The sequence below is a fragment of the Furipterus horrens genome, unplaced genomic scaffold (genome assembly GCF_987537825.1).
Source record: "Furipterus horrens unplaced genomic scaffold, mFurHor1.1.pri manual_scaffold_11, whole genome shotgun sequence".
NCBI classification, from domain to species: domain Eukaryota; kingdom Metazoa; phylum Chordata; class Mammalia; order Chiroptera; family Furipteridae; genus Furipterus; species Furipterus horrens.
Genome location: NW_028327181.1, coordinates 77,897,389 through 77,921,622, shown reverse-complemented (window position 1 = coordinate 77,921,622; position 24,234 = coordinate 77,897,389). Strand labels below are relative to the sequence as shown.

General features: G+C 46.9%; 1 protein-coding gene across 1 annotated transcript; it reads right to left on the bottom strand.

The window, feature by feature from the left end:
- Positions 1-3,233: 3,233 nt before the first annotated feature.
- On the bottom strand, positions 3,234-19,185 carry LOC149998373 (transcription factor CP2-like protein 1). The gene is given in 18 exon segments (XM_090257562.1): positions 3,234-3,750; positions 6,047-6,188; positions 8,168-8,219; positions 8,333-8,478; positions 8,971-9,053; positions 9,489-9,579; positions 9,931-10,024; positions 10,303-10,357; positions 10,590-10,687; positions 11,205-11,315; positions 11,539-11,691; positions 13,887-13,993; positions 14,101-14,206; positions 14,934-15,007; positions 15,140-15,260; positions 16,092-16,208; positions 16,211-16,250; positions 19,148-19,185. Coding segments are annotated over 18 exon segments (1,638 nt in total). The 3' UTR covers positions 3,234-3,740.
- Between the last annotated feature and the right edge of the window lie 5,049 nt (positions 19,186-24,234).

Sequence of the window (24,234 nt, the reverse complement as noted above, 5' to 3'; positions counted from 1 at the left end):
TTACATTGTGTGATATGTTATAATATGCATGATATGCCCAATATTCCCCTGCACATTTTTCCTTCCATCAAGTTCCACTAACTTAATGAGGAAAGCAAAATGCATAATTAGTAAAGAGTGGAATGGCGAATCCCAAAACTGAGCGTGAAAGCCCCCACCACCCAAACTCAGGCATGTTGCATGTTCACTGAAATCTAGGTATGATCAGTGACATCTCTGATTTGTGTCTGTGAGGTGGTTTTGCTTTAGCAGGAATGCGTCTAGAGGAGCTGTACCGTCTAGCTAATCAGTCCCTCTCCTCTACCCCCAATTCAGCCTATCAGGAATGCAAGAATGACCCTGTAACAGCTGGTCAACTGTAGGTCAGTGGTGGTGGTATCGTGTCTAATATTGGAGCCTCAAAGGACCAGAACCTTTTCAGAACCTGTCATCTGTATCTCTATTATGCTCCAGACTTCGCATGAATGAAATACAAGTGTAGCCAGATGGAGGAATTCGGGCAGCAGAAAGAGAACATTGAGAAGAAGTAGGGGGTTTGGTGCCTCTGCCCAGCCTGGTTATCAGAACTGAGGGCAGAGTGGAATATTCAGTGCCCATGACTCAGTCAAAGAAGCTTCCCCTCCCCCACGAAAAAAAATCATGCGAGATGAGTTCAATGAGTTTCTAAAGTAGTAGAAGTAGATTTCTAAACTCCAAGGTTAGAAAGCTTGTATAATTTTTTTAATAGGATGCCTTTTTTTTTTTTTTTTTTTTGCCTTTTAGAACATTAGTGTGCAGCCCACCATCATATTAGATCATCTGCATGATCCAGACTGTTAAGACTTGTTTTAATGCTTCAGGTGCTGGTTCAACCAGCATGTGTGAGAATTGTGATTTATTTCTTCACAGGCAATTCCATGAAAGGGCCTTAGAAATGTGTATGACCCATCAATATCTAATATGTTACATTTATTTTAAATTCTCTTTAATTATTCCCTTTTAGAAACTGAAATTATTTACAGTTTTAATTCTCCCTTCCCCTTATCCTCTTTTCAAATTACAGTGTAAGAAACATACTTTTTAAAGTGAGACTCACTCTCCTGGCCGTACCCCACATGTAGCAATATGTACACTTGTACACACTTCCAGGTGTAGTTCATAATATTGAGATCCCCAGGTTACTCGTTCAAACAAAACTAAAAAGTAATATTTAGAAGCCATCTACTCTAATGTATAATTTTTTTTATAGCGCCAGCACAAATTGACCATAAAACCCTGATTGATTGGTGAGTGTGGATTTGAATTACTCAATAGTTGAGGCTATAAAGGTACTTCTTTACTTGAAAATATATATATAAGTTTAAAAGACCCTACTCACCAGTACATGAATGTCTTGGCAATGCTGTTTCTCTCCTCAAAGAGTACCCATGTACAGGTCCATGTGGACTTGCCCAGGTGATCCCTGCCTGTCTGGGCCAAGAACAGAGTCGAGTAAGAGAATAAAAGCCTGGAGTGTGCAGCAGTATGTGGTCAGGCAGGAGGCTTGTTCCTTTCTCAAGAAAACTTCAGGCCCATCAAGCTTGGAAGGAAATACATTTTTTATGCCAATCTGCAACCTACTCCAGCCAGCTGATGAAATGTACCAGGACTTTGAGAACCCAGAACATGGTAAGTTTTGGTCAAGTGAAAAGGGTCCTTTTATCTGAACGTAATGCTTCCGGTTTCAACATCAGAGACACTTTTGAAAATTTAGTAAGGTTTCAGAGGTATAACTCTCCTTAGGAAAAGCTTATTGTTCCATTTGTCTGACTCCAGAGCCCCGCCACTATATGCCTTCTATAATGAAAAACTGCAGCGTGAACAAAGAAGAGATTTGGAAGAAGTAAGAAGGTACCCTCAAAGCTATTGCCATAAAACCTGCCGATAGCCAGGAAGAATTATTGCAGTGTCCTCTGGAGAAAGTTATTAAACATCCAGATCATCGTTTTTTCAAGCAACCTTTTCATCCCTTACATTTTCCAGCATCATTTGCTACATCAGTATCTTTTACATCCTCTTCGTTGGCCTCATTAAAGTGATTCCAGCTTTTTTTTTAATTGACTTCTCCCATTTCCTTCCTTCACCCATCCTCGCTGTCCATTTAAAGCCTCCATCTCATTCCCAGTGACGCTGCTGGTTCTTAAATTTTCCAGTCTAGCTGCTTCTTTGGGTCCTCGTTCTGATCTAGGCGAAACTATCCTGGGCAGCCTTGAATTCAGTGACTGTCATGTGGCTCAGGCCATTTTTCACTGGGTGGTCTTTGATGTTTGCTTACTGAATTTGAAATCAAACTTGGATATGAGCAGTAAAAGGAATCTGGCTTCATTTTTTTCTCCAATATTTGGAATATGAAAGTATATTGTACTTCAGATAAAAAGGGTTTTCTCCTATTCTGCTCTTTAGTGGATATAAAAGTATTTTGTAATGTGTTTTGTAAATTTTCACATTCATGAATTAAGTTGATTTATCAAACTTGTAAATTAGAAGTTTTACATATTCCTATATCCTATTTTGGGCTTTCCAAACTGAACAGTTCAATGTTGCTATAATGCTACAGCAGTCAAGTTCTTATATTCTAATTGCCTTGTAAAATGCATTGTTACTGGTTTAATAGCCAACTAATGCCGTGGGCAGCTAAAGAAAGTATGTGCTGGAACCTCTCTTGGTTTGAAGTTGTTAGGAAATATGATAGTATCACTGGAAAGAATTGGCTGGTTTCCTGCCTGCCTGTATTGGCAGCATATCCTTAGGTGGCCATACTGTTTTGGAGGAGGAACACTTGGCGCATCATGGTTGCAGACCGTTGGCTGTTTAAAATTTATTGTGCTAAAAATCACAGGCTGCTCATGACAGTCACTACCAGTGAGAGAGGAAGTTGGCCTGTTCTGCCTTTTCCCTCCTTGTGTACATGACTTAAGGGTGTGTTTCTGTCTGTTGTGCACAGATTGTTTCGTTGGGATGCTTTGAGCTTCTGAAACTTTTTATAAAAGCATTGCCTTCTCTATCTTCCCACCAGTTTAGGATCTTTATCCACCTCAAACCCAGGCCATGTGAATTAGCCAGGTTTTGTCTGAGAAGAGATTTAAGATGTTTGATTGGTCTTGAAGCAGAGCCCTCCCCCTTATAATGATCTAGGAGCAAAGAACCCTAAAGCAGTAGGAGAGTGGGGAAATATGGAGTCTCCACCTCTCCTCACCTTTATTTTTATTATAAATTTTAATTGTAACATTGGAGGATGCAAAAAGCTGCTAAAGACCATGTTAATAGTGTATAATTAATAAAATTTGGCTGTATTTGCTATATCCAGATGCCCTTACTTACCATCTTGGTTCTCTAGCAAACACAATGCTTCTCTAAGCTTGCCTTTTCACTTGGGACCTTCTATCTGCCAGAAACTACCATTTGAGGCAAGTGAGTTTTCTTCCTGAAGGGTTTTTGCAACTCCCCCCTCAAGGCAAGTCTACCTGTTTTGTCCATTTTTATTCTTGGGAACATCAGTTGTACATTTCTGAAGCGTTTGATCCTTAGGAAAGTTAATAAAAACCTCTCAGCTGAATCTTAATGAATCTTTGGAGCCCAAGTGAGTTACATTCAATTTTGGGATGTTTAGAGAAATTCCATAATGCACTTCTTCCATCTCTGCTTCATGTGTTTTTTGAGTAAGCCCGTGGTAGAATTTTATTCCCAGGTGTTGACTCTTAGTGCTTCTCCACCAGTGTGGTTCACTGCCCTCTAGGAAAAAGAACGATGAGCAACCAAAACGGTATCAACTGACTGTGTATTCTCTGTGTTTTTTTCAGTGTCTTGTTTTGAAGAACTGGGGTGGGAAAACGGTAGGTGAGATTTAAAGTAAAGGAGAGAATCAGTTCTGGAACTGGGGTTCTTTGCTTCAGGTATAAGCATCTGTCCTGAACATATAAAAACAGCTGCTTCACATGTGAATAGATCCATACCCTTTTTACTGGCAATGAGAGCTTCTGGTTTCCACACACCTAAGTCAAGTCACCCACGTGGGGACTGGCACCACTGAAAGAACCCCCAGTGCTTCCCAGCTGCTTCTGGGCATGGTGTTCACCAGCGCAAGAGCAGGTAGGCAGTGCGAATCCCCACCCCAAAAAGACATGGGAAGAGAGAGGTGTTGAGACATACCTTTTCTCTTCTGCCATACCCCAAGAACCCAAGGAAATCTTTGAAGTGATGTCTTTTTTTATTAAAGTGGAAGAACTTTGTCCCACTAAATTACACTTGTCATTGTCTCTTACTACTGTTTCTTAATTCAGATCTGTACTGCACTGCCGTTCACACACATGTATGTGTTTCTTCCCTTAGTCTAACCCTCAGCACCTGAAGCCACTGTTTTTCTTTTTTTATGGCTCTAGTGAATGAGAACCTAAAGTCTGAGAAAATCCTAACTTGAAAAGGAATCTGTAAATGGCATGGTTTGATTACTTTACCTTTCCCCCACCTAAAGACTTGAATGATTTTCTTTCCTAGTGCTATATAATAGATCTGTAATAAGTGAAACCTTTGCTGCTACTTTTCTGGGTTTACAAGTTTTCTCCTTCCCTTAATAATTTATCTGTGCTTCTCTGATGACTGTTAATAAGTGCAAGAAGAGGGGAGCCTGAGGTTTCTTCTCTTCCCTCCTCACCCTACCCCCAAATTACACACTAACCTCTACAACCTCTGTAGGATGGGGCTCATCGGAAGCTACTTGTGTTTTTTCTCATCTCTTTGCAGCTCTTGGAGCTGGGCCCTGAGGCTCTGTGGCTGCCCCATACTGAGGGTACTTCTTAATTTTGCCTTCCTCCATTCCCGTTTTAGGACTCAACCTTCACATGCCTCCCACTCTGGTCCTCCCAGGACTCATTTCCAAGTAACCTGTCTTGGTTATTTGCCAGCTGCTCTCCTCCCGAGAAGAGCAGCCTGTGCAGCGCTCAGAGAACTGAGGACTATCCCTACCTGGCAGGTGCTGCTTGGGGACAGAGATATATGGGTAAATAGTGCTGTGGGAGAAATTCTTATCTTCAAAGCAGGCTCTTTCATCCCGGTACTGGCCCCATTCTGACCCCAGCCCTTGACGGGGTAAAATGCAGAGGACGGCTGACTGGCAGTGTCTGATCCCAGACATCGCTGTCTGGTCTAAGCCTTCCCCAGCCTTTTGCCTACCCTGGAGTACTTCAGAGTGTGGGAGCTGCTGCTTCCTGTTTCTCCACCAGGCCTGCCCAGCGCTTAGCCAGTCCCTGGGACCAACACAGTTCCCTACATGGTGACTCAACACCAGGTTCCATTAGCTGTGTTTCCACCCAGTACTTTTGGCACTTGAGACTGGGGGGGGAGGGAGGGTTATTCAAAATAAAATCTAAGGTGGCAGTAGAAGATTCCTTTTGCTTTAAAATCTTCGGACTAAAAAAAATGTTTTTATATATAAATATATAAAGTAAATTGTTATGTAACTATTATCATTTCCTGTATGTTCTAATTTTGTTTTATGATGTAATTAAAGGAAATAAGCTGTGAAGACTTTTCTTTTTTTTGTGGAAGTAGCCTGACTTGGAGCTGTGATTCTTAACTTTCCTGAACCCTAGAACTGCAAAGGCTCTTGAGGCTGAATGAAGGGACTTCTTTTGGCATCCTTATATTTTAAAATATTGTTTTACTAATAACCTTTACTTAATACCTTTTTTAATGCTCTGAACTCTTGTCTCTAAAAAAAAAAAAAAAAAGACATATAAATCAGAGTTTCTAAAAATTTTTGTCTTATTTTGATAGTAACAATTCAACCTGAGTCCCTTACCTGCGTGGAGGGTTGCCCTTACCACAAATAGGAAGGAATGAAGGTGGAATAGTGTAATGGTTAAACACACAAGCTCCCAAGTCAGATTGCCTGACTTGCACCTGAATTCCCCTCTGTCTCATCTTCATTGTTAAAGTAGGGAGGGGTAATAGTACATATTTTAGACTTGTGAAGATTTAAAAGAGGTGATAATTGCCCTGGCTGGGGTGGCTCAGTGGATTGAGCACTGACCTGTAATCCAAGGGGTCACCGGTTTGGTTCCCGGTTGGGGTGCATGCCTGAGCTGCAGGCTGGGTCCACACTTGGAGCTGTGTGAGAGACAACCACTCATGGCTGTTACTCTCCCCCTCTTTGTCCCTTCCTTCCCCTCTCTCTGAAAATAAATAAATAAAATCTTTTTAAAAAAAGAGGTAATAACGGCACATTGTAAACACCTGTTACCTGATTTTATTTACTTGATTTCAGCAAATAATTCAGTGCCTGCTCTGTATTAGAGGCTCCTAAGTTGAGAGAGACACACAGGTTAATGATATGGGGTCCCTATCTTTTTGGTGGAGATGAGCAATCTAAATTGAAATCTCAAGGTATCTGTCCTGCCATGAAAAACCCCGGACTAATAGGCCCCACTTGAAATTCACTCATCCTGCATGAGGTAAAGGCCTAGTGTGAGTTGGTCATCTAGGTGAGTCCAACAGAGTCTTTTGCAGGGGTACAAGCAGGTGCCTACTCAGTTGTCCATATTGAATCAGCCCTCAATGTTGAGGGAGGCCTTACTAGGTCTTGAAGGATAAGCAGACTTCCCCTTCCCCAAGCATTCTAAATTCAGCCAGTTTTCAGAGCCTTCCTCCGTCCTACCCTCCCTAGCCAGAGGCTCCCTGGCTTAAGGCTCACCAAAGATCAGTAAATGATAACTGAGGCACATGACTAATAATACGGAATTAAGCTAATAATCCTTAAGAGGGTGCCTTCGCCTGTTTTCCACTCCATACATATGGATTTTCCCTTTTCAGTATGTTTGAAATTCCTTATAAAATTTTGAGAGAAGGAAATGAAAAGTAAGCAGAGTAAGATGTGACCTGGTATCACTTTTTAAAACACTTAATATAAAATTTTCTACATGGGAAAATAGACACCAAAAAAATCAGTTTCAGGTGGATTAAATACACCTCCAAAAGTGAAATATAAAATTAAAATTTAAACTTTGAAAAATATTTGTTTATATTTATTATCTTAATATAGGGAAAGACTTCTTAAGACCTAAAAATAAAAGGATTAAACTACATTTAAAAAATCATAAAACCCTATGGCTTCAATGTTCAAGAATAGCTATAGTATTTCCCAAATATCTAGAACCGTGGTTTTAAATAAGCACAGTAATTAGATAGTTGAATGGTCTTTTGGAGGCTTTGGTGAATAGTTTTTGCCTAAACTAATTGAAAAAAATAAATTCAGCCAGTCTGCCCCTTGCCCTAGTCTAATTTAGGCAGAGGACATTTCTCCAAGAAGACCATGCCACCAAGAAAATTGAACAAGCATTAAATGTAGATTTTTTAAAATATTTTTTTAATTTGCAAAAAAGGAAGGGGTGAGTACATTTTAAACATGAATTAGGGGGCAAAAACTCATCGTATTGCCAGGTTTTTTGCCTCAGGCTTGGCCAGCTCAGCTCATCTTGGGAAGCTGTGTCCCAGGTTTCAACAACTGTTGCTGCTAAGCAGAAAAAAACTAAGCCTGGGGGCTGCTGGCTTCCTCCCCAGGGGAAGGACACAAGCTGGCTTGGCTCTTCACCTGAAGCCTGGGGAAACAATGAGGATTTTCTGGTGAACAGGGCCCCGGAGAACAGGCTGGCCTCAGTCTCCGCTGCAGCAGGGCATCCCTGGGCCTAGGTCAGAACCAGGTAGTAGCCATCTGGATTCTGCACTGCAAGCAGTAAAGAGGGCACCACTGGGGTGAGGCTGGCCGCCAACCACCGCTACTGTACACTACAGCACATCTTCCACACCCAAGTGTTCTTCCAACCCCACCTTGAATCAACATTTTTAGGAAGCCTCCCTGTGCACTGTAGCATTACAGGGGGGACAGAGGGTGGGCGTCCAAATAACCAGAACTACCAGCTGACTGGTCAGCAAGCACCTGCTGTCCTGCCGTGTATGATTGTTGCTGGTTGGGTGGGGCAGGAGAGACACCGGGTCTTACCTCCCTTTCTAATAAACACCCTAGCAGAAACTGGGGCATTTTTTTTCCCTTCGTGAGAATGATTTTTTTCCAGTCACGATTTTCCTGAGCAATCAATAGCTGTGTTTTAGCTGTATGAATCTCTGTCCTTGTGACATCTCCCTCTAAAACCCCTACCTTTCTTCACCACAGCCACAAAGTATGATTCATCCTTAAGATTGTGAATCACCTGCAAGGGAGAAGACAATTCAGTTCTTAGAGCCAAACAGAAAAAGCCAGGGTAGGGAGAAGGAAGTGATCCAGGCCTTCGTGGAGCCTTGTAGGGAGCTGCCACCACTTTACCTGGTCGCTGAGGAGAATGAGAATGCCCCCAGGGCCCTGGTGGAAGAGGCGGTGGATCTGATTGGCTGGGAGAGCCAAGAGCTCTGCCAGTTTCCCCATCAGCTCTATGGTACTGAGTTCATCCAGAGAAATCTCTTGATAAAAGCCTGGAGTGTGGGCAGGGAGTTAGTGGGAGAGGAGGTCCAGTGGGAACCCCAGATAACCAGGAGGATGAGAGGTCATGCTGACAGCCTCATGGGAGTGGGGCGGGGGGATGAGGGGAGAGAGTAAAGAAGGAAAAAGGCTTATGAATCCACTTAGTCTTCACCTCCTATTCCTCATCTTTGAAGAGGCCTCAGATTGCGGGGAGGACACAGTTGAAAGAGGAGATGGGACATCTACATATGACTGAAACCCAAGTACAATAACAGGATTATGTTCTAATCCCACATGCAAATAGAATGACAAAATCAGATGGGGTTAGCGAGAGAACATGGAGGAATAAACCCAGCGAGACATCTTGGAAAGAGGACTAATCTGGTCATGGAAGGCAGGGGAATTCTGGGTCCCAGGAATGGTGGAGTATCAGTCTCCCCAGACCAGAAGGGATTTCATGCAGGCACACCTGAATCTCTTCTGGAAAGAGGCCAGAACCTCACCTGAGTCAGGGTTCTTAGGAACCTCATTCTCTTGCCTAGAAGCCTCCTGAGCCACATACAAAGTCAGCCGGTGACGGACGGGCCTGGACCAGGAAAACAGTCTACGTATCAGCCCTTCATATCTGAACTAACAGCTCCCACTTTGAACCCCGGCCCTTGGGAGAGACCCTGCCTCCTCCCAGATCTCCAGGGAGAAAAGTCAAATGCATTTCTTAAGCATTTAATGAACGCTGGATCCTGGGGAAGAGAACATGAGAAAAATCTAACTGTCCCCAGAAACTGATGCAAATAGGATGGCCACAGAAAGAATTCATAGGAACCTAACTTGTTCACCCAGGCCTGGCAGCCTGTTCTGTGACTTCAGGAAGGTCAGTGTCCTTTTTGGGCCAGAGTTTCTTCCTCTGTGGTATAAGTGTCCTTTAAGATGCCTCTTAAGCATTCTATGAAACATGACTACTAGTTGAACTGGTAGGTGCCACTACAGTGGGAAGGGGACCATGGTTGGCAGTGCCCAGCACCTGTCTCTAAGAGTATTGAAAAGGCGGATCCCGTCAGCAGCCCCGCAGATCTGGATAAGGTCCTGCCGGGTAAGCTTCAGCAGATCGGTGCCTGCAGAGGCAGACAGGGCCAGAATGGGGAAGAGGCCTGGCATCGAGGTTGGCAAGGGGCACAGTCCATTAGTCTACAAATAGCCCTAGTATATCCAGAGAGACTTAGATTCAAACCCCAGCTTTGCCACTTGCTAGCTGTCTGTCCTTGGGCAAGTTATTTAATCTTTTTGAGCCCTGTTCTCAATGGGTAGTATATAAATTATATAGAATAATAGAAGAGAACCTGGCAAGCATGCTGCCTGGCAAGTCTTAGTCCTAAATAAAAGTTAGTTGAAGGGCATCTAAAAGCCAGGACAGTTAATCGGCTTCCTGCGGAGTGTCCCACCCTTGGTTCCCTATACAGCCTTACCGGTGAAATTGGCTAGTATCCGGCAGTAGCTGGAGAACCGATGCCGATGTAACCACTGCTGCGTCTCTAGGATGGAAGCTCCAGGGTTCAGATCCTAAGACATAAAAAAGGCAGTCCGGGTAACACCATGGACCCACAGACTGAGAACAAGGGGTAGGCGATATAGCTCCTGCCCTTGGGGGCCCCAAGTCTGAGAGTGAAGGCTCATCCTGCCAGTGGGAAGTGCCCGGTCCCATCAAGGAAGTTTTGTGACCTGTTAGCCATACCACATCTGTCCACCAGGGGGCAGGGCCACCCTATTCTGGAGCGTGAGATGAAGCTGCTAAGAAGGCTTTGGGATAGTGAGTGGAGAGCTAGAGAGGGAAAACTCACCTCAGCGGGGCTGCCCCCCAAGGTGTCCAAGATGAATGGGGGTGAGCAGCAGAACCTGTAGGGGAGCAGAGAGTCAGGGGCTCTGCGGAGCGGCGCGGCCGGCTGCGGGCCCTGGGAGGCAGAGCTTGCCAGGTGTCATCCCCATGTTCCCCAGAGCACAGGGCTGAACCTCTTCCTTGCCTCAGCACACCTCTCAGCCCTGCCCTCCCCTGATGATACCTGGGCTGAGGAGCTCTTCTCTCCACTGTGAGTCACCCCAAAGGGCTGAAGTGTTCATCCTCACTCACCTCTCTGGGGACAGGAGCTTGCAGGAGTGTGGGGAAGTCAGAGCCAGAGGGCTTAGAGGCTGGTAGGGTCCTGCACTGGGCTCTGGCCACGGTGAACACTGTGGGCAAACAGCAACGTCCTCCTGGACAGTCGGAGGGCAGTGGTGGCTGTCCCTCCCCTCCCTCCATGTGTCTATTAAGAGCTGACAAGGGACCTGTCTTGGGCCAGACTTGGTCCCTGTGCTAGGAGTCCCTGACAAGCAGATCGAGTTTCCACACCAAGGAAGAGGGTAAACCAGCCTACAGGTCTGCCTCGAGGACTTGAGGCAGGCTTCCTAGAGGAGCTAGCCAGAAGCAGCCACAGGAAGGGAGGTGCTCCCGGCAGAGGGAGCAGAAGTGAGGTGGCAGTGGCAGCAGGGCACAGGAGAGGCAGCCTGGAAGGAGTCAGATCCTGCAAGTCTTGAACAACAGATGGTGCAGTTTGTCTTTGCAGGAAACGGGTGGAATCGCTGGGGAGTGGGAGTGGGGTGATCATCCTGGAGCAGTCGCAGCCCTCGAGGCCTCAGTTTCCCAAGGTGTACAACAAGGGTCTTTTCTCCAGACCTCTGTTCCCATCCCTGGCTCCCCAGCACACACCTCCATGAAGACAGTGCTCTCAGAGGCAGTCTGATACTTGTCTCTCTCATGCAGGGGCTGCTTCTCAACCTTCTCCCGGTCAGTCTTCAGTTTCCGGTCAGCTCCTTTGGGCTACAAGAGGAAGACATGGAAACCTCAGAGGCCCCTCTTTACCTGCACACGTCTCATTACAGAAGGGGGACTAAGAAAGAGATCAAGCCCCATCCCTCTGTGCACAGAGAAGGAAAGAGCCCCAGAGGGCCCACAGCAAAGCTGGGCCAGAATCCACACAGCCAGCAAGGCAGGGTGACAAGCCCTGAGAGGGAGGGGGAAGGGGACCTGATGCAGCCTTTACCTTGAACACCTTGATGAGGCAACCAGCTGAATGCAGGTGTTCAGGTGGAAGTTCCTTGTCACTGAGCTTGAAAGTATCGATCTGGAGGCGGAAGGGGACACCTTTCTCTCCACCTTTTTTCCGAGGAGTGAACTCAGTGCTGATGCAGTGAACCTGAGATGGAGGAGAAGCAGCGGAAGCAGTGCGACTCCAGGTCCCACCTACATTCTAGGGATTCCACCTAAAACCTGTTGCCTGCTTGTCACCTGTCAGCCACTTTCCATTCCGAAGCAACATCTATTCTTAAAGTGTAGCTTTATTAGGTTCTTTCTCTTGTTCAGAATCCTTCAGTGGCTCCGCAAGGTTAAGGGATGAGAAATACAGTTCTTGCCCCTGGCATTTGAGCACCTTGAAGAGTCAAGTCCAACCTCACTGCATGGCTGCTCTCTCTCACCTGTAATGAACCTGCTGACCCATCTAGCCAGTCTATGCCCCAACACACCTGCAGAATTCTCCCTAGAACCCTCTACCTGGAAAGCTCCCGCTGCTCACATCTGAGCCAAGACATTCTAGTCCAAGGTAGGGTTGCCAGTTAAAATACAGGGTGCCCAGTTAAATTTGCATTTCAGATAAACAACAAATACGTTTTTGGTATATGTGTCAAGTATTGCATGGGATACAGTTATACTAAAAAAAAATCTTTATCTAAAATTCAAATGTAACTGAGTGTCTTGTTTATTTTTGTCTGTTTTTTGTTTTGTTTTGTTTTGCCAAATCTAGCAGTCTACTCCAGGAAGCCTTCCTGGTCTGCTCCCCACATGGCCTGTAGCCTCTAGGTTCCTCTTAGCACTAGGATTCCAAGGGTAACCGAGGTCTTTCCCCCTCTGTTCACACCCACTGCCCGTGACAGCCCTCCCACGGTCCTATGAAGAACAGTTATAGGGTTTAACTTTGAAGGTGGGGAAACTAAGGCTTCCAGAGATTCTGTGACCTGGGAGAGCCATGCTAGGAAGTGGTGGAACTGATATTGTGCCACATCTGCCTGACTTCTAGTCCAGGCGCTTAGACCATGGTGGGCACTCAAAAAAGGGAAAGGGACTTATACAAAGTTGACTTTGACAATAAAGGGAAATCTATTCAGCATAAAAAATGTGGAGAACACAAAAAATATAGACGAATACAGGCATCTCCTATCAGTTCACCCCATAGAGATACACTATTGGCATTCAAGTATTGTCTCTTCCCATCTTTTTCTCTGGGCAAGAAATAGCGGGGAAGTCTTGTGTACACACATATACAAACATATATTTTTGTTTTTTAAAAAATAGAAATTAAACTTTAAAGACAAGTTTGTATTCTGCCTATTCTTTACATAGAGAAAAGCAGTTTTTCTTATAATGAAATATTTCTGAGTTATCACTTTGATGGCTATACAATTTCCATTGTAAGCCTATACCAAAGTTATTTATAAGTCAAGCCTCTCCTGATGGACATTTTGATTATTCACAATCTTTTATAGGATACATTTCTTGAAGTGGAGCTACTGAGTAAAAAGGTATGAATATTAAACTTAATAAATGTAAGTGCCATCATATCTACAGGATTGGTGCACCAATCTGCATTCTCAGGATATGAGAGTGTCTGTTTCCCCCAACCTCACCAATAATAGTTTTTTGAGTCTTTGAGCAGTTATATATGTGAAACATTTTTTAAAAATTATTTTTCAATTACAATTAACATTCAATATTATTTTTACTAGTTTTTGGTGTACAGCATATTGGCTAGACAATTATATAATTTATGAAGTGATCCCCCAATAATTCCAGTACCCACCTGGCACCATACGTACTTGTTACAATATTACTGATTATGTTCCTTGTGCTATACTTTACATGATATATATAATATAAATTTCATGATATGTATGAAATTTTAATTATCATTTTATGAGGTTGACCTGTCTACATTTAGTATCCTATAAATTGTCTACTTATACCCTTTGCCTATTTTTCTATTGGGGTTTCATCTATTTTTTCTTATTGATATATGAGAACTTTTTATACATCAAGGATATAATACATTAGCAACTATTTTTCCCCATTTAGTGTCTCCTTTTAATTTTGCCTAGGTATTGCAGACCATGGCTTTGTATGAAGCTAAGTCTTATGTTTTGTAGTTTCTTCCATTGTTTTAATATTTAACAAGTCCTTCCTTATGGTGAGAATCAATAAACCTTTATCCATATTCTTTCCTCAAGGTGTTTTCTGGAAGTGACTTGTTCTTATTGTCCCCTCATTCCCACCTACACTCACCTTCTTTTCCCACCTAGGCTGCTGCCACCTCCATCTGACCTGCAGCTTCAGACTCACCTGCAGGAAGAGGGAGGTCCTCTTGGTAGGGTCCCAATGAAACTCCACTGTGTTGAGCTGTAAGGGCAGCACCTGAGGTTCTATCAGCCCCACAGACAGTGGTACATCTGCAGGCACAAGATGGCAAGCAGAGAACAAACCTCAGCCTCCCCATCCATAAGGGCTTCCAAGCCAGATAGTGGTCCTGAAGGGTCCACGGCCACTCCCCACTCACCGATGTCCAGGATGCGGTCCCCAGGTCGGCTCCATCTCCACCCATCCAGCTGCTGCTGCTCCATGTACTGCAGGCGCCGGTCATGGAACACCACACGCACCACACTCTGTGGGCACAGGAGGGCGAGGCTCATAGGTCAGAGGTTCCTGGGCATTTGGGAAGCAGTTCCTGCACCTGACATATGCCAGCCATCCCACCCTTTCCCCCACTGCCTTCTCACTCCCTAGAGGCATAGGACTTAGAATCACTAGATTTGTGTCCAGATGCCCACCTGCCACTCACAAGCTATTATGAAACTAGGGAAATAACTGAGAGACCCTGAGCCTCAGTTTCCTCATCTGTAAAATAGGGGAGTTAACCCCTCTCCACTCTTAGTCACTCTACCCATCTCTTTTCTTTGCAGTACTTATCAATTTGCAATTTGTAAACCAACTTCTAGTTGTATATAATTTGTGCAATTACACATTTGTCTCAGTAGAATGCAAGCCCCCTGAGGAAAGGGACGACATCTGCTTCTTTACTGCTGAACCCCTAGCCCAGAGAACAGTTTCTGGCAATAAACGGGAGTTAATGAATAATTGTGTGAGAGACAGAATTGTGTGTGTATTTATAATCCTGGTTCTGCTACTTACTGACTCTGTTTCTTTGAGAAATACTTAACTTCTCTGTGCCTGTTGCCTCAACAATTCTTACCCATCACTGTGAAGGTCAAATTAAAAGGTAGACTTGAGAGGGTTCTTCTTGACAATGACATCACAGTGATGACATTGGCCTCCTGCCCAGAGAGACAGTCATACCCCGCCTTTGCCAAATCTGAGAGGAGATGCACCTACCTTCAGCAGACGGGGCCCCTGGGTGGCATCACCCAGCTTGGAGGTGCAGAACATCTGTACCTCATAGGATTGGCCTGCGAGAGGTTAAGGGGATGTGTGAACCCCACTCTGAGGGGCAGAGATGATGCCTGCCCCCCAAGCCCACACTGGCACAGCCTCCAGAGGTCACTGCCCACTAACCCCTTTCCTTCCCAGGCCCAGCATACCCTGGTTCAGGTAGGTGAGGGCCTCCTCCTGCTGCTTCATGGCTGGTGAGGTGGGTGCACAGAGCACATACTGGAATGTGGGGCAGGGAGGCTCTGTGCCAGGGATGTTGGGCAGCTCCTCCTGCTTCAGGTAGGGCAAGGGCAGGGACTCCCTGCCAGGGAGAGGAGGGCACTGCCAGCCTTCTGCCCTATCCACCCCATCCCCTATGCAGCTTTTACTCTCTCTGCCAGGTCCTATCTCCAGGGAGCCTCCAGTTTCCTGTAGCAGGCACCCTAGTGACAGCCAGGGCCAAATGGGCCCCCATTCAGCTCCTGTGGCCTCTGGGAGACTCCTGTTAAGGTGCAAGTCCCATGGGTCAGTGGGGGGGGGGGGCAATGGGGAAAAAAATGGGACAACTATAATAGAAAAACAATAAAGTTTTAAAAAAAATGCAAGTCCCAGAACATCTGCAAACAGCTGGTGTCAATTACTTGTTTGCAACCTCAGGGCTTGCCTGATACCAAGTCAATGCCCAATTAAAGTATCCTGAGCAGGTGGTGGTCAGAGGGCTTTAAGATATACCAGGACCCATTAAACTCCAGGTACATTTGAAAAAAACAATTTTAGTTATTTTCCATATTTAGAGAGGAGGGAAGAGAGAGAGAAAGAGAGAGAGAGAAATATCAATGTGTGAGAGAAATTGGTTGCCTTTCCCACTACCTGGCCCAAAATACAGGCATGTGCCCTGGCAGGCAATTGAACCAGCAACCTTCTGGTTCACAGGCCGGCACTCAGTCCACTGAACCACACCAGCCAGGGCTCCAGGTACATTTGACCACATCCACACTGTCAAAGGAACCCAAGAGCAGGAAGCTCATTGTCCTCCACTTGAAACAGATGGCCCTACCTCGTCCACCAAAATGCAGACCAGGGCCTTTCTTGGGGACTGAGGGAAGTAGATGTGGTCCTTACCTGAGCAAGCTGCTTGGAGGCCCAGAGTACAATTCCCCAGGATTGGGCCACAGGTGATCCGACTGGTTGTGCCAAAACAGCATCTTGGAAAAGTAGCAGGGCCAGGTGTGTGACAGAGAGCTCAGCACTGGGTTGGGCTGGAACCACTGGGCTGTCCACCTGGGGCCTCAGCCTCTATATACAGAAGCAAACCCACTAAAGGGTTGGAGTGAGGCCTGGGGCCTCTGATTGGCTGAGTACCCAGGGATCTAGGAAACTCTGGACCTATTAGGCAGCACAAGCTGGGGATTAATCAAGAAATGGTGTCCCTAGTGCTTCCTATCAATCATTAACTTGAAGGGGAGATGGCGGTACTGCAAAACAAAGTCACAGGGATGGATGCCCACACCCCCACCATTCCCCAAGAGGCCCAGAAACAATGATGGGCCCCTTAAGCATCAAGACTGGCCCCAGATCCAACAGCCATATAGAATCCTGGAGACCTATGGGCCTGGACACCTCACATGACCGCATGGGAGGAACCTTACCACTCCCAGGGACAGAACAAGCAGACATGCAGCATCACATGGGCCAGCAAAGGGTCTTCGCTCTTCGCCAGCCTCTGACCCTCCTCGCCTCTGAGCCCAACACACAGGTGCAGTGATGGCAGGACACCTGTCCTTTTGCCAGAGGACTGGAGTTTACAGAACATAGTCCACCTTGCTGTGGAAACAACTTAGGGAGGGAAAGCCTGCCTGTGGGGAGGAAAGAGCTGTGCCTGGGCATGACCCATCCCAGGGCAGTAGAAGGAACGGAATTCCAGTGGGGTTGGTTTCTTGGTCCCTCCTCTGCCCTGGGGTATGGGGTGGATTGTGTTTATGGACAAATACAGTCTGCCTGGGGAGGGATTCCTTCCCCATGATCAGCCCCTGTTGTCACTGTACACAGACAGCCCCAGCCTATGCCCACCCACCAACTACTGTGTTTGATATAAACAGACAAGGGCCTTGCAGAGAGCAGAGAAACAGGGCTCTAAACACAGAGCCTGAGCTCATGTGATCCTAGCTATCCAGACTTTGAGATTCTGAGGAGCCTGCCTGGGGGTAAGGGAAAACCAAAGTGTTGCCCCACCTCACATCACACAGGGCACCTCCTTCTCCAGGTACCTGGCCCTTTGTTCCTGTACCTGCATTCTCCTTCCATAAAGTCAGATAAGATGGAAGAGAGGAGAAGAAGGAAATGGGAACATACCTGCCAGTGGGGGCCAAAGAAGCCCAAGTACCCAAGATCTCTGTGATAAGATCTCAAAGACTTGGAGAGCCCACCCACGGCCCAAAGCTGGATTCAAGGCAAGGGAGCCCTCCAAGGCTGGACAGCAGGATCCCAGGAAGGCCAGGGGAAGTGGAGTGGGAGGGGTCCCAGCTACCTTGGCCCTGGCCTGGAAAGAGTAGGGTTCAGGGCAGAGGAGATAAACAGGTGGGTGGAAATAGAAAAGGTGAGGCTGGTGTGGGCCCCCTTTGAGGACATCCCCAGAAGCAGGTCCTGGGAGTGGGGCTCCCACTCCAGCATCGAATCCCCTGCCTTCTCACTCACCCTCCACCTCCAGAGCTGCCTGTAACCCCGCCCCGGCACCACCACCCCTTCCCTACCGGCTGCTACTTCTTTCTTCCATCCTTCTTCACTTCTGTCCCCACCCAGATGTCTCTGGGCTTGTTTCTGGTTTTCCATGGCTCTCTTGCTAAGGAAAAAAGCCAGGCTTGAGGCAGTGGTGCCCGGCCACCGCAGCACACACACACACCCTGCCCTGCTCTTCGCTGTGCCCCCTGGGCCAGCACAGCACAACAGCACAGGATCCGAACAACCCATCCTCAAGCCCAGAGAGGCCTTAGGAAACTTCTGGTCCAGGCAGCCCACTCTAAGGAGTCTCAAGCCCTGCCGAATATGAGCCCTACCCCCACCCCCAGCCCCCTGGAAGCAGAGGCATGGCCCAGACTCTCTCTCTTTACCCTTCTGAATGGAAGCAAGGCCACTCTCCACCCAGAGTGGCAGTGAGGATTAATGGAATGTCTGTGGCACTGAATATTTTTCTAGGGTTTAATTACCAGAAGCTCCCCTTGGGGTAGCAAGGGACACCGGCAAGGACCCCAGTGTCCTGAGTCCTGGGGGCTACAGACATGACTGTCCCAGAAACTTGCCAACACACAGATAATTTTAGGGCAATTTTTTGGGTGCAGTTTTTTTTTAATAGATATTTTTGCCACCCAAAATGCTCTGTCATTTTCTAGGCCATGGCATAACTCCATCCTAATAATACCCTTTTGGGTTTCTTAAGCCAAGGAAGTAACTTTTTATCTGTAAAAATTCTGAGAAATAACAATTTAGTGTCCTTTTCTCCTCTAACCAAAACATTTTGTTTGGTTTTGCTTTCTATCCCCAGGCAACATTTGAACCTGGAGCCTTGAAGCGTGAGGTCTACCCCTCCCTCAAAGAAAAAGAGGCTGAGAAGAAAAATGTCATTCATTCATTCAACAAAATGTTATTGAGTGACTACCATGTGCCCGTCTCTCTCTCTCCTTCTCTTTCTCCCAGTCTCCCTCTCCTTCTCTCTCTTGCTTCACACAGTGTACCTGGGTGGGTGGAATCCTGCCTGTACAGGACTCAGGAGACACCTTTCACTACCCCCACATTATTGGTCAACAGGCCCGGGCCCTGAGTTCCAGGTGAAATTATTTTAATAAGGAAGGGAGGAGAGCATGATTTGTTAGACATCATGTGCAGGCACGCATGTGCTCGCACACACAGGGGAAGCTGGCAATGCCATATGGTAATCCCTGTGTGTCTGTGTGCCTGTGCACACAAGCACCCCCACCCCCAAGAGGAAGTCCCTTTTCCCAGGAAAGTGCCTTTGAGGAGTTGGGGTGCACAGCTCCAAAGAGCACCGCACTAAACAGTGTCCCCTAGAGCTGGGCAATGCATAGGCCTGGCTCTAAGCCCCCAACCTTTTATTCCTGAGAGTACCTCTGAACCACTAGTATGTCTGCCCTTGGAAAGTCCCTCTTCTCATGTGTCAAACTTACTGCCTGCAGCCCAGCCAGTTGGCATTTATGTTCTCCATGTCCCATCTCTGCCCATCACCAAATTCCTTCACAGCAGTCTTCTGATGTACAGTTTATTTTTTGTGTACTTTGTCAAATTATTTTCTTCCCATAGGAGTGGACTAAGAGAAGTTTGCTAATGTTCAGGTTAAGGGTATGTTTGTCAAGACAGACTGAGTTCAAGTGAGCTGTGTGGCTTTGGGCAAGTAACTTAACCTTTCTGAGCCTCATGCTGCAACTATGAAAAGAGGATGATGAGATCCTCTACCCCACAGGGCTAGAGTGGAAACTGAATGATATGATAGTGGAGCCTTCTGTAAATGTGGGTGCTTTTTTTCTATGTATCCCCAGTGCCTAGTACATCATAGGTTTATTTATTTAACACTTGTAGGTTTATTTTTGTAACGTAAGTATAGAGGGTCTATTCACCAAATAAACTATTCTTCAGTGCTTTTCAAACAGTCTACCTTCTGAGAAAGATGCTATTATTTTATTGTCATCTCCCCCATTATACAGATGGGGAAACTGAGGCTCAGAGAGATAAGTAATTATCTCAAGATCACACAGCTAAGAGAAGACAGAGCCAGGGTTTGAACCCAGACTATCTAGGTCATAGTTCCTGTTCTTAATCACTGTTCTCTGCCCCACTCTACCTAATAAATTTAGTATAGAATTTAAAAATCAATCTCCAGACAGCATTCCAACCTGGAGAGCTGAAGAATGAAGGCTACTTCTCCCCCAAAGAAGGGCTGATGGAAGAAGCATTTCTCATCCATGCATTCATTCATTCACCAACTCCCAAGGAAGTATTAGACCCAGGAACCTGATTTCCAGCTGTAAAATGGGGACAAAATGCTCTCAGTCCCATTCCTGGTTGTGAGCCCTGACCGTGAGTAATATGAATGATAGTGGCTGGGCTGTTGAGGTTTTGATAGATGGGAGGAGGGGAGGCTAATGATGGGAGGGGAACAGGGGCAGGAAACAGGATTTTTGGTCTCATCAGGTGTGACAGGGTCCTGATAGACTTGGGTATATCCTCGGGATAAGTAGCATGTGGAAGCTTCAGGAGGGAGGGGAAGACATTACAGGCAAGGGAAGCAGCTTGTCCTGAGGATTTGAGATGTACGATCCCGGAAAAGAAAGCCCAGTCCCAATTGCACATTACTACCTACCTGCAAGATAAGATGGTTCCCATTTAAAGTAGGAAACAGAGGAATACACCTTGTCCAAGATTATTATCTAGTAAGAAGTGGGCTGGAACCTGCCCTACACACACACCAGGGTCTAATACTTCCTTGGGAGTTGGAAGCACACCCAGACCAAGACACAGGACTCCTTCCTGCCCATCCCACAGTGAAGCCTTTGGCTAGAGAACCCCAAGAGCCCACCACTCTGGCTCTCTGTTTCTGTTTTGTTGCATATGGGAGCCATAGCGCTCCCCACAATACACAGGAACCACCATACAACTCCTCTGTGAAGAACACGCATGTTTCCCCGTCGTTCTCAGCACTACAGTATTCTCAAGCTGGGCTGTGAAAACCCCTGCATAACTGTGGCCTGTCTTCCAGGGCATCACTGGCACACAATAGTTAGTGCTTAAAATAATTTTTTGGTACGAAAACCCCCATGGATATTCTTGGAGTCAAATGCAAGGCTTGCACAAACATTTAATAGAGAGCCATGCCTTTAAAACGCTCTAAAGTTCTGAGTAAACCACTCTGCCCGCTCTCTGCCACCCCCGCCCCTTTCCTCCATGCCCTGCTGGGCTCCAGTGAGTGAGTTTGAGAAGCCACTCGGTACAGGAAAACTCAGCTAGCTCCCCGGCCCAACATTCAAGGCCATTTCTCCGCTTTTTTCTGCCTTTCCCTCTCACAACTCCTCCTCCCTTTTGTTTGCCTGCAGCTTCCGGAACAGGCTGTTCTGTTTCACGTCTCTGTGCCCTTGCCCGGGCTGTTACCTCTGTCTAGAATACTCTGGCCCTTCTGCCTGCCTTTCAGTGCATTTGATGGCCTCTGTCAACTCAGCTGGAAGCACACACAACTCGGTCCCCACTGCTCCCTACCCCCTGCTCCCTGCTCAGAAAGACTTTCTGAATTATTGCTCTCTCTGGGTCAGGCCTCTAGTGCAGGGATCAGGCGCGCCAATGTCCATTGCCACTCCAAGGCACTTAGCAGGACCTCACAGTTCAGATGTCTCAAATGTAGACCCTTAAAAGCGGGACGAAACACGCCTCGGTGCAGGACATCCAGTGTTACTTGCAGTGTAGCCTGCAGGGGGCGGTGTGGGCCCAGGCCGGCTCCAGGCTCCCAGATAATGCTTCAGGTGGCTCTGGATTTTCCCAGCCAGAAAACCTCTCCTCAGAAGTTCAAGGGCTGGACCCCAAGTAAGGAGTTCTAGGCAGATTCTACCTTCCCTGCCTCAAAGTCTCCTTGGCACCACCATCCTCACGCTTTTCCCGTGGTAAGCCAGAGTCACCCTCTAACCCTGGATTCAGTTGCTTCCAAATTTCATCCTCCCTTTTCCACCAGCTCTCAGCAAAAGCCTCCACCCAATCTGTGTCCAGGGCCCCTCTCCAGCAAAAGGATCCTCCTTTATAGTTAAGGGTCCCTCAGTGCTCATCTCTAAAATTCTATCGCCTGAGAGGGACCCTAGTCCACTGGGGTCTACCCCCTTGCTCGCCCCAAAGGATAACATTCCTGTTACCTTGGTAACAGATGCTTTGGGGGTGGGGGGTAGGACAATGAATGGACTAGAGGAAGAAAGCAATGACTTCAGGACACTATCAGAGGATTGGGAAGTGGGTGGTGGGCAAACTGGCACAAGGCCTGGGGAGGGGCAGCCAGGGGCTCTGACCCACCCCACTATGGCTGCTGTCAGCCCTATATCCCCAGCCTCAAGGAGGGGGAAAAACAAAACAAAACAGAGTAGAAGGGGACATCTTCCTGGAAAGAAAAGTTTTCTTCACGGAGGAGAGAAAAACATCCCCAACCCCACTGTCCCCCTCACACAAGAACAGCCTGGGCTTGGCAGGGGACAGGAGAGGAATTGTGTACACTGGAGCCCATGTTGCTCCCCTCCAGGGAGCCTGGGGCACAGAAAGAGGGAACAGCTCACCCAGGGCGTGTTATGGACAGTGCCACAGGCAGTGGGAGGGCGGCTCTGTGCCAATGTCCTGAGCTCCAGGGGTTGGTGTCAGCAGGAGGTGGAGGGGCCCTCCTCCAGTCCCTGGGGACCTGGCTGTCCCAGATGCCACAGCCGGGAAGTGTGTCAGGCGCTTGCGTAAGAGCCTTCTATATTTCCATAAAGTCATAATTACTGATGCCTGCTATGAGCCTTAGCTCATTGGAGTGGTATCTGCCTCTGGGGCCCTGGGGTTGGCTGGCAGGGGGAGGTAGGGGACATTGGGCAAGGTCAGGCTACTCATGATGTCCTCTGCCTCCCCGGCCCCATTTGGCCCTCTTCCTCTCCCCAGCTGGGAGATGAGAACACAGACTTGACCTCAACCATGAGGGACTCACCTACCTTGGAGATGTCAAGTCTAAAGCTAGAGGGAAAGGCAGCCACTCACTTTCAGCTTGGATTGTCCTTGGCAACCCATGGGGACAGAGGCCGCAGTGGGAGGGGCTTGAGCTGAAGGTTTTTATGGGGGAAAAGAGGTCAGTCAGTCCTTGTGGAAGGAGTAGCAATTCCTCACATCAGAGAATGTCAACCTCCTAGTGGAGGGGCCCTGGGGGTCATTCAGGTCAGAGGTTCTTAATGTTTTGGGGATCTTAAATTCTCTGAGGAGCAGATGAATGCTCTGACTCTCTCCTAGAAAGTGCTTATCCTCAAAAATTTTACACAGCTTCAAGGAATTCATGAACTCCCTGAAGCTCACCTGCAAGCCCAAGATTAAGGATTCTTAAAATAATAATAATAACAATAATAACTATTTATTGTGCATGTATTCTGTCCAGTTCCTTACAGGTATTAACTCGTCTAATCATCAAAAAAAAAAAAAAAAAAACTAAGAGATATGCAATTATTGCCCCATTTTAATCCAACTCCCTGTTTCAACCTAATGTAGTCCAATTCTGCCAATCTAAAAAGAAGAAAACCAAAGTCCCTCCAGAGAACAGCTCTCTGCCCAACGCCCAACATTGCAGAACAGAAAGAAAAGGGTAGACTAGGCCCTCTCTGGGTGGGTCAGTTGGTTGGAGTGTCATCCTGTACACTAAAAGGTTGCAGAGTCAATCCCCAGTCAGGGCACATACCTAGGTATTGGGTTTGATTCTGGGTTGGAGTGCATATGGGAGGTAACTGACTGATGTGTCTCTCACATTAATGTTTCTCTCTCTCTCTCTCTCTCTCTCTCTCTCTCTCTCTCTCTCTCTCTCTCTCTCTCTCTCTCAAATCAATAAAGATATCCTTGGGTTAGGGTTTTTTAAAGGGAGGGGGCAGAATGGGATGAGGATCAGGCTCTCTTAATGTGCTGGGCATTGTGCCCCATCCCTCTGTGCCTGGGCTCCTGAGATCCCAGCGCCCACTCTCACTCATGCAGCTCTCCTAGTAAGAAGCACCCCAGTAGTTCCATTTTGACTTCCAGTCTAGGGAGGTCTTCTGAGAGTGTGACTGCCACTTATCACCCATGGCATCTCGCCCCTGGCTTTGCCCACTCCTCATTTCAGCCCTCTGAATCTGAGATGGGGCAATGTTCCTTCTTCTCCAGGAGAAGCTAGTCTGGCTGCTCATGCCCTGTCCCTGAGCCACTGCAGTAGGAGTTGTTGGCACTGAGACAATGACTCAGACTTAGTTCATGAAAGACTTCTCTAAAACACTTCCAGAAAGGACATCCAGAGGTCATGGCATCCAGCCCCCTGCCTCCTCCACATTTGCCCCACCTCGGGCTTCTGTTGCCAAGACCAGATGGGTCCAGGACCCACCAACTTTCCTGGCTTTCCTTGGTCACTGGTACCACTGATTCCCTTAGGAATTCTTCCCCGTGTCTCAGCAGAATCTTTTTTCTGGGTTGGCTCCCCCATGAAATAACAGGCTCCAAACGACCCAGGAAAGTGAGGGGAAAGAAGCTA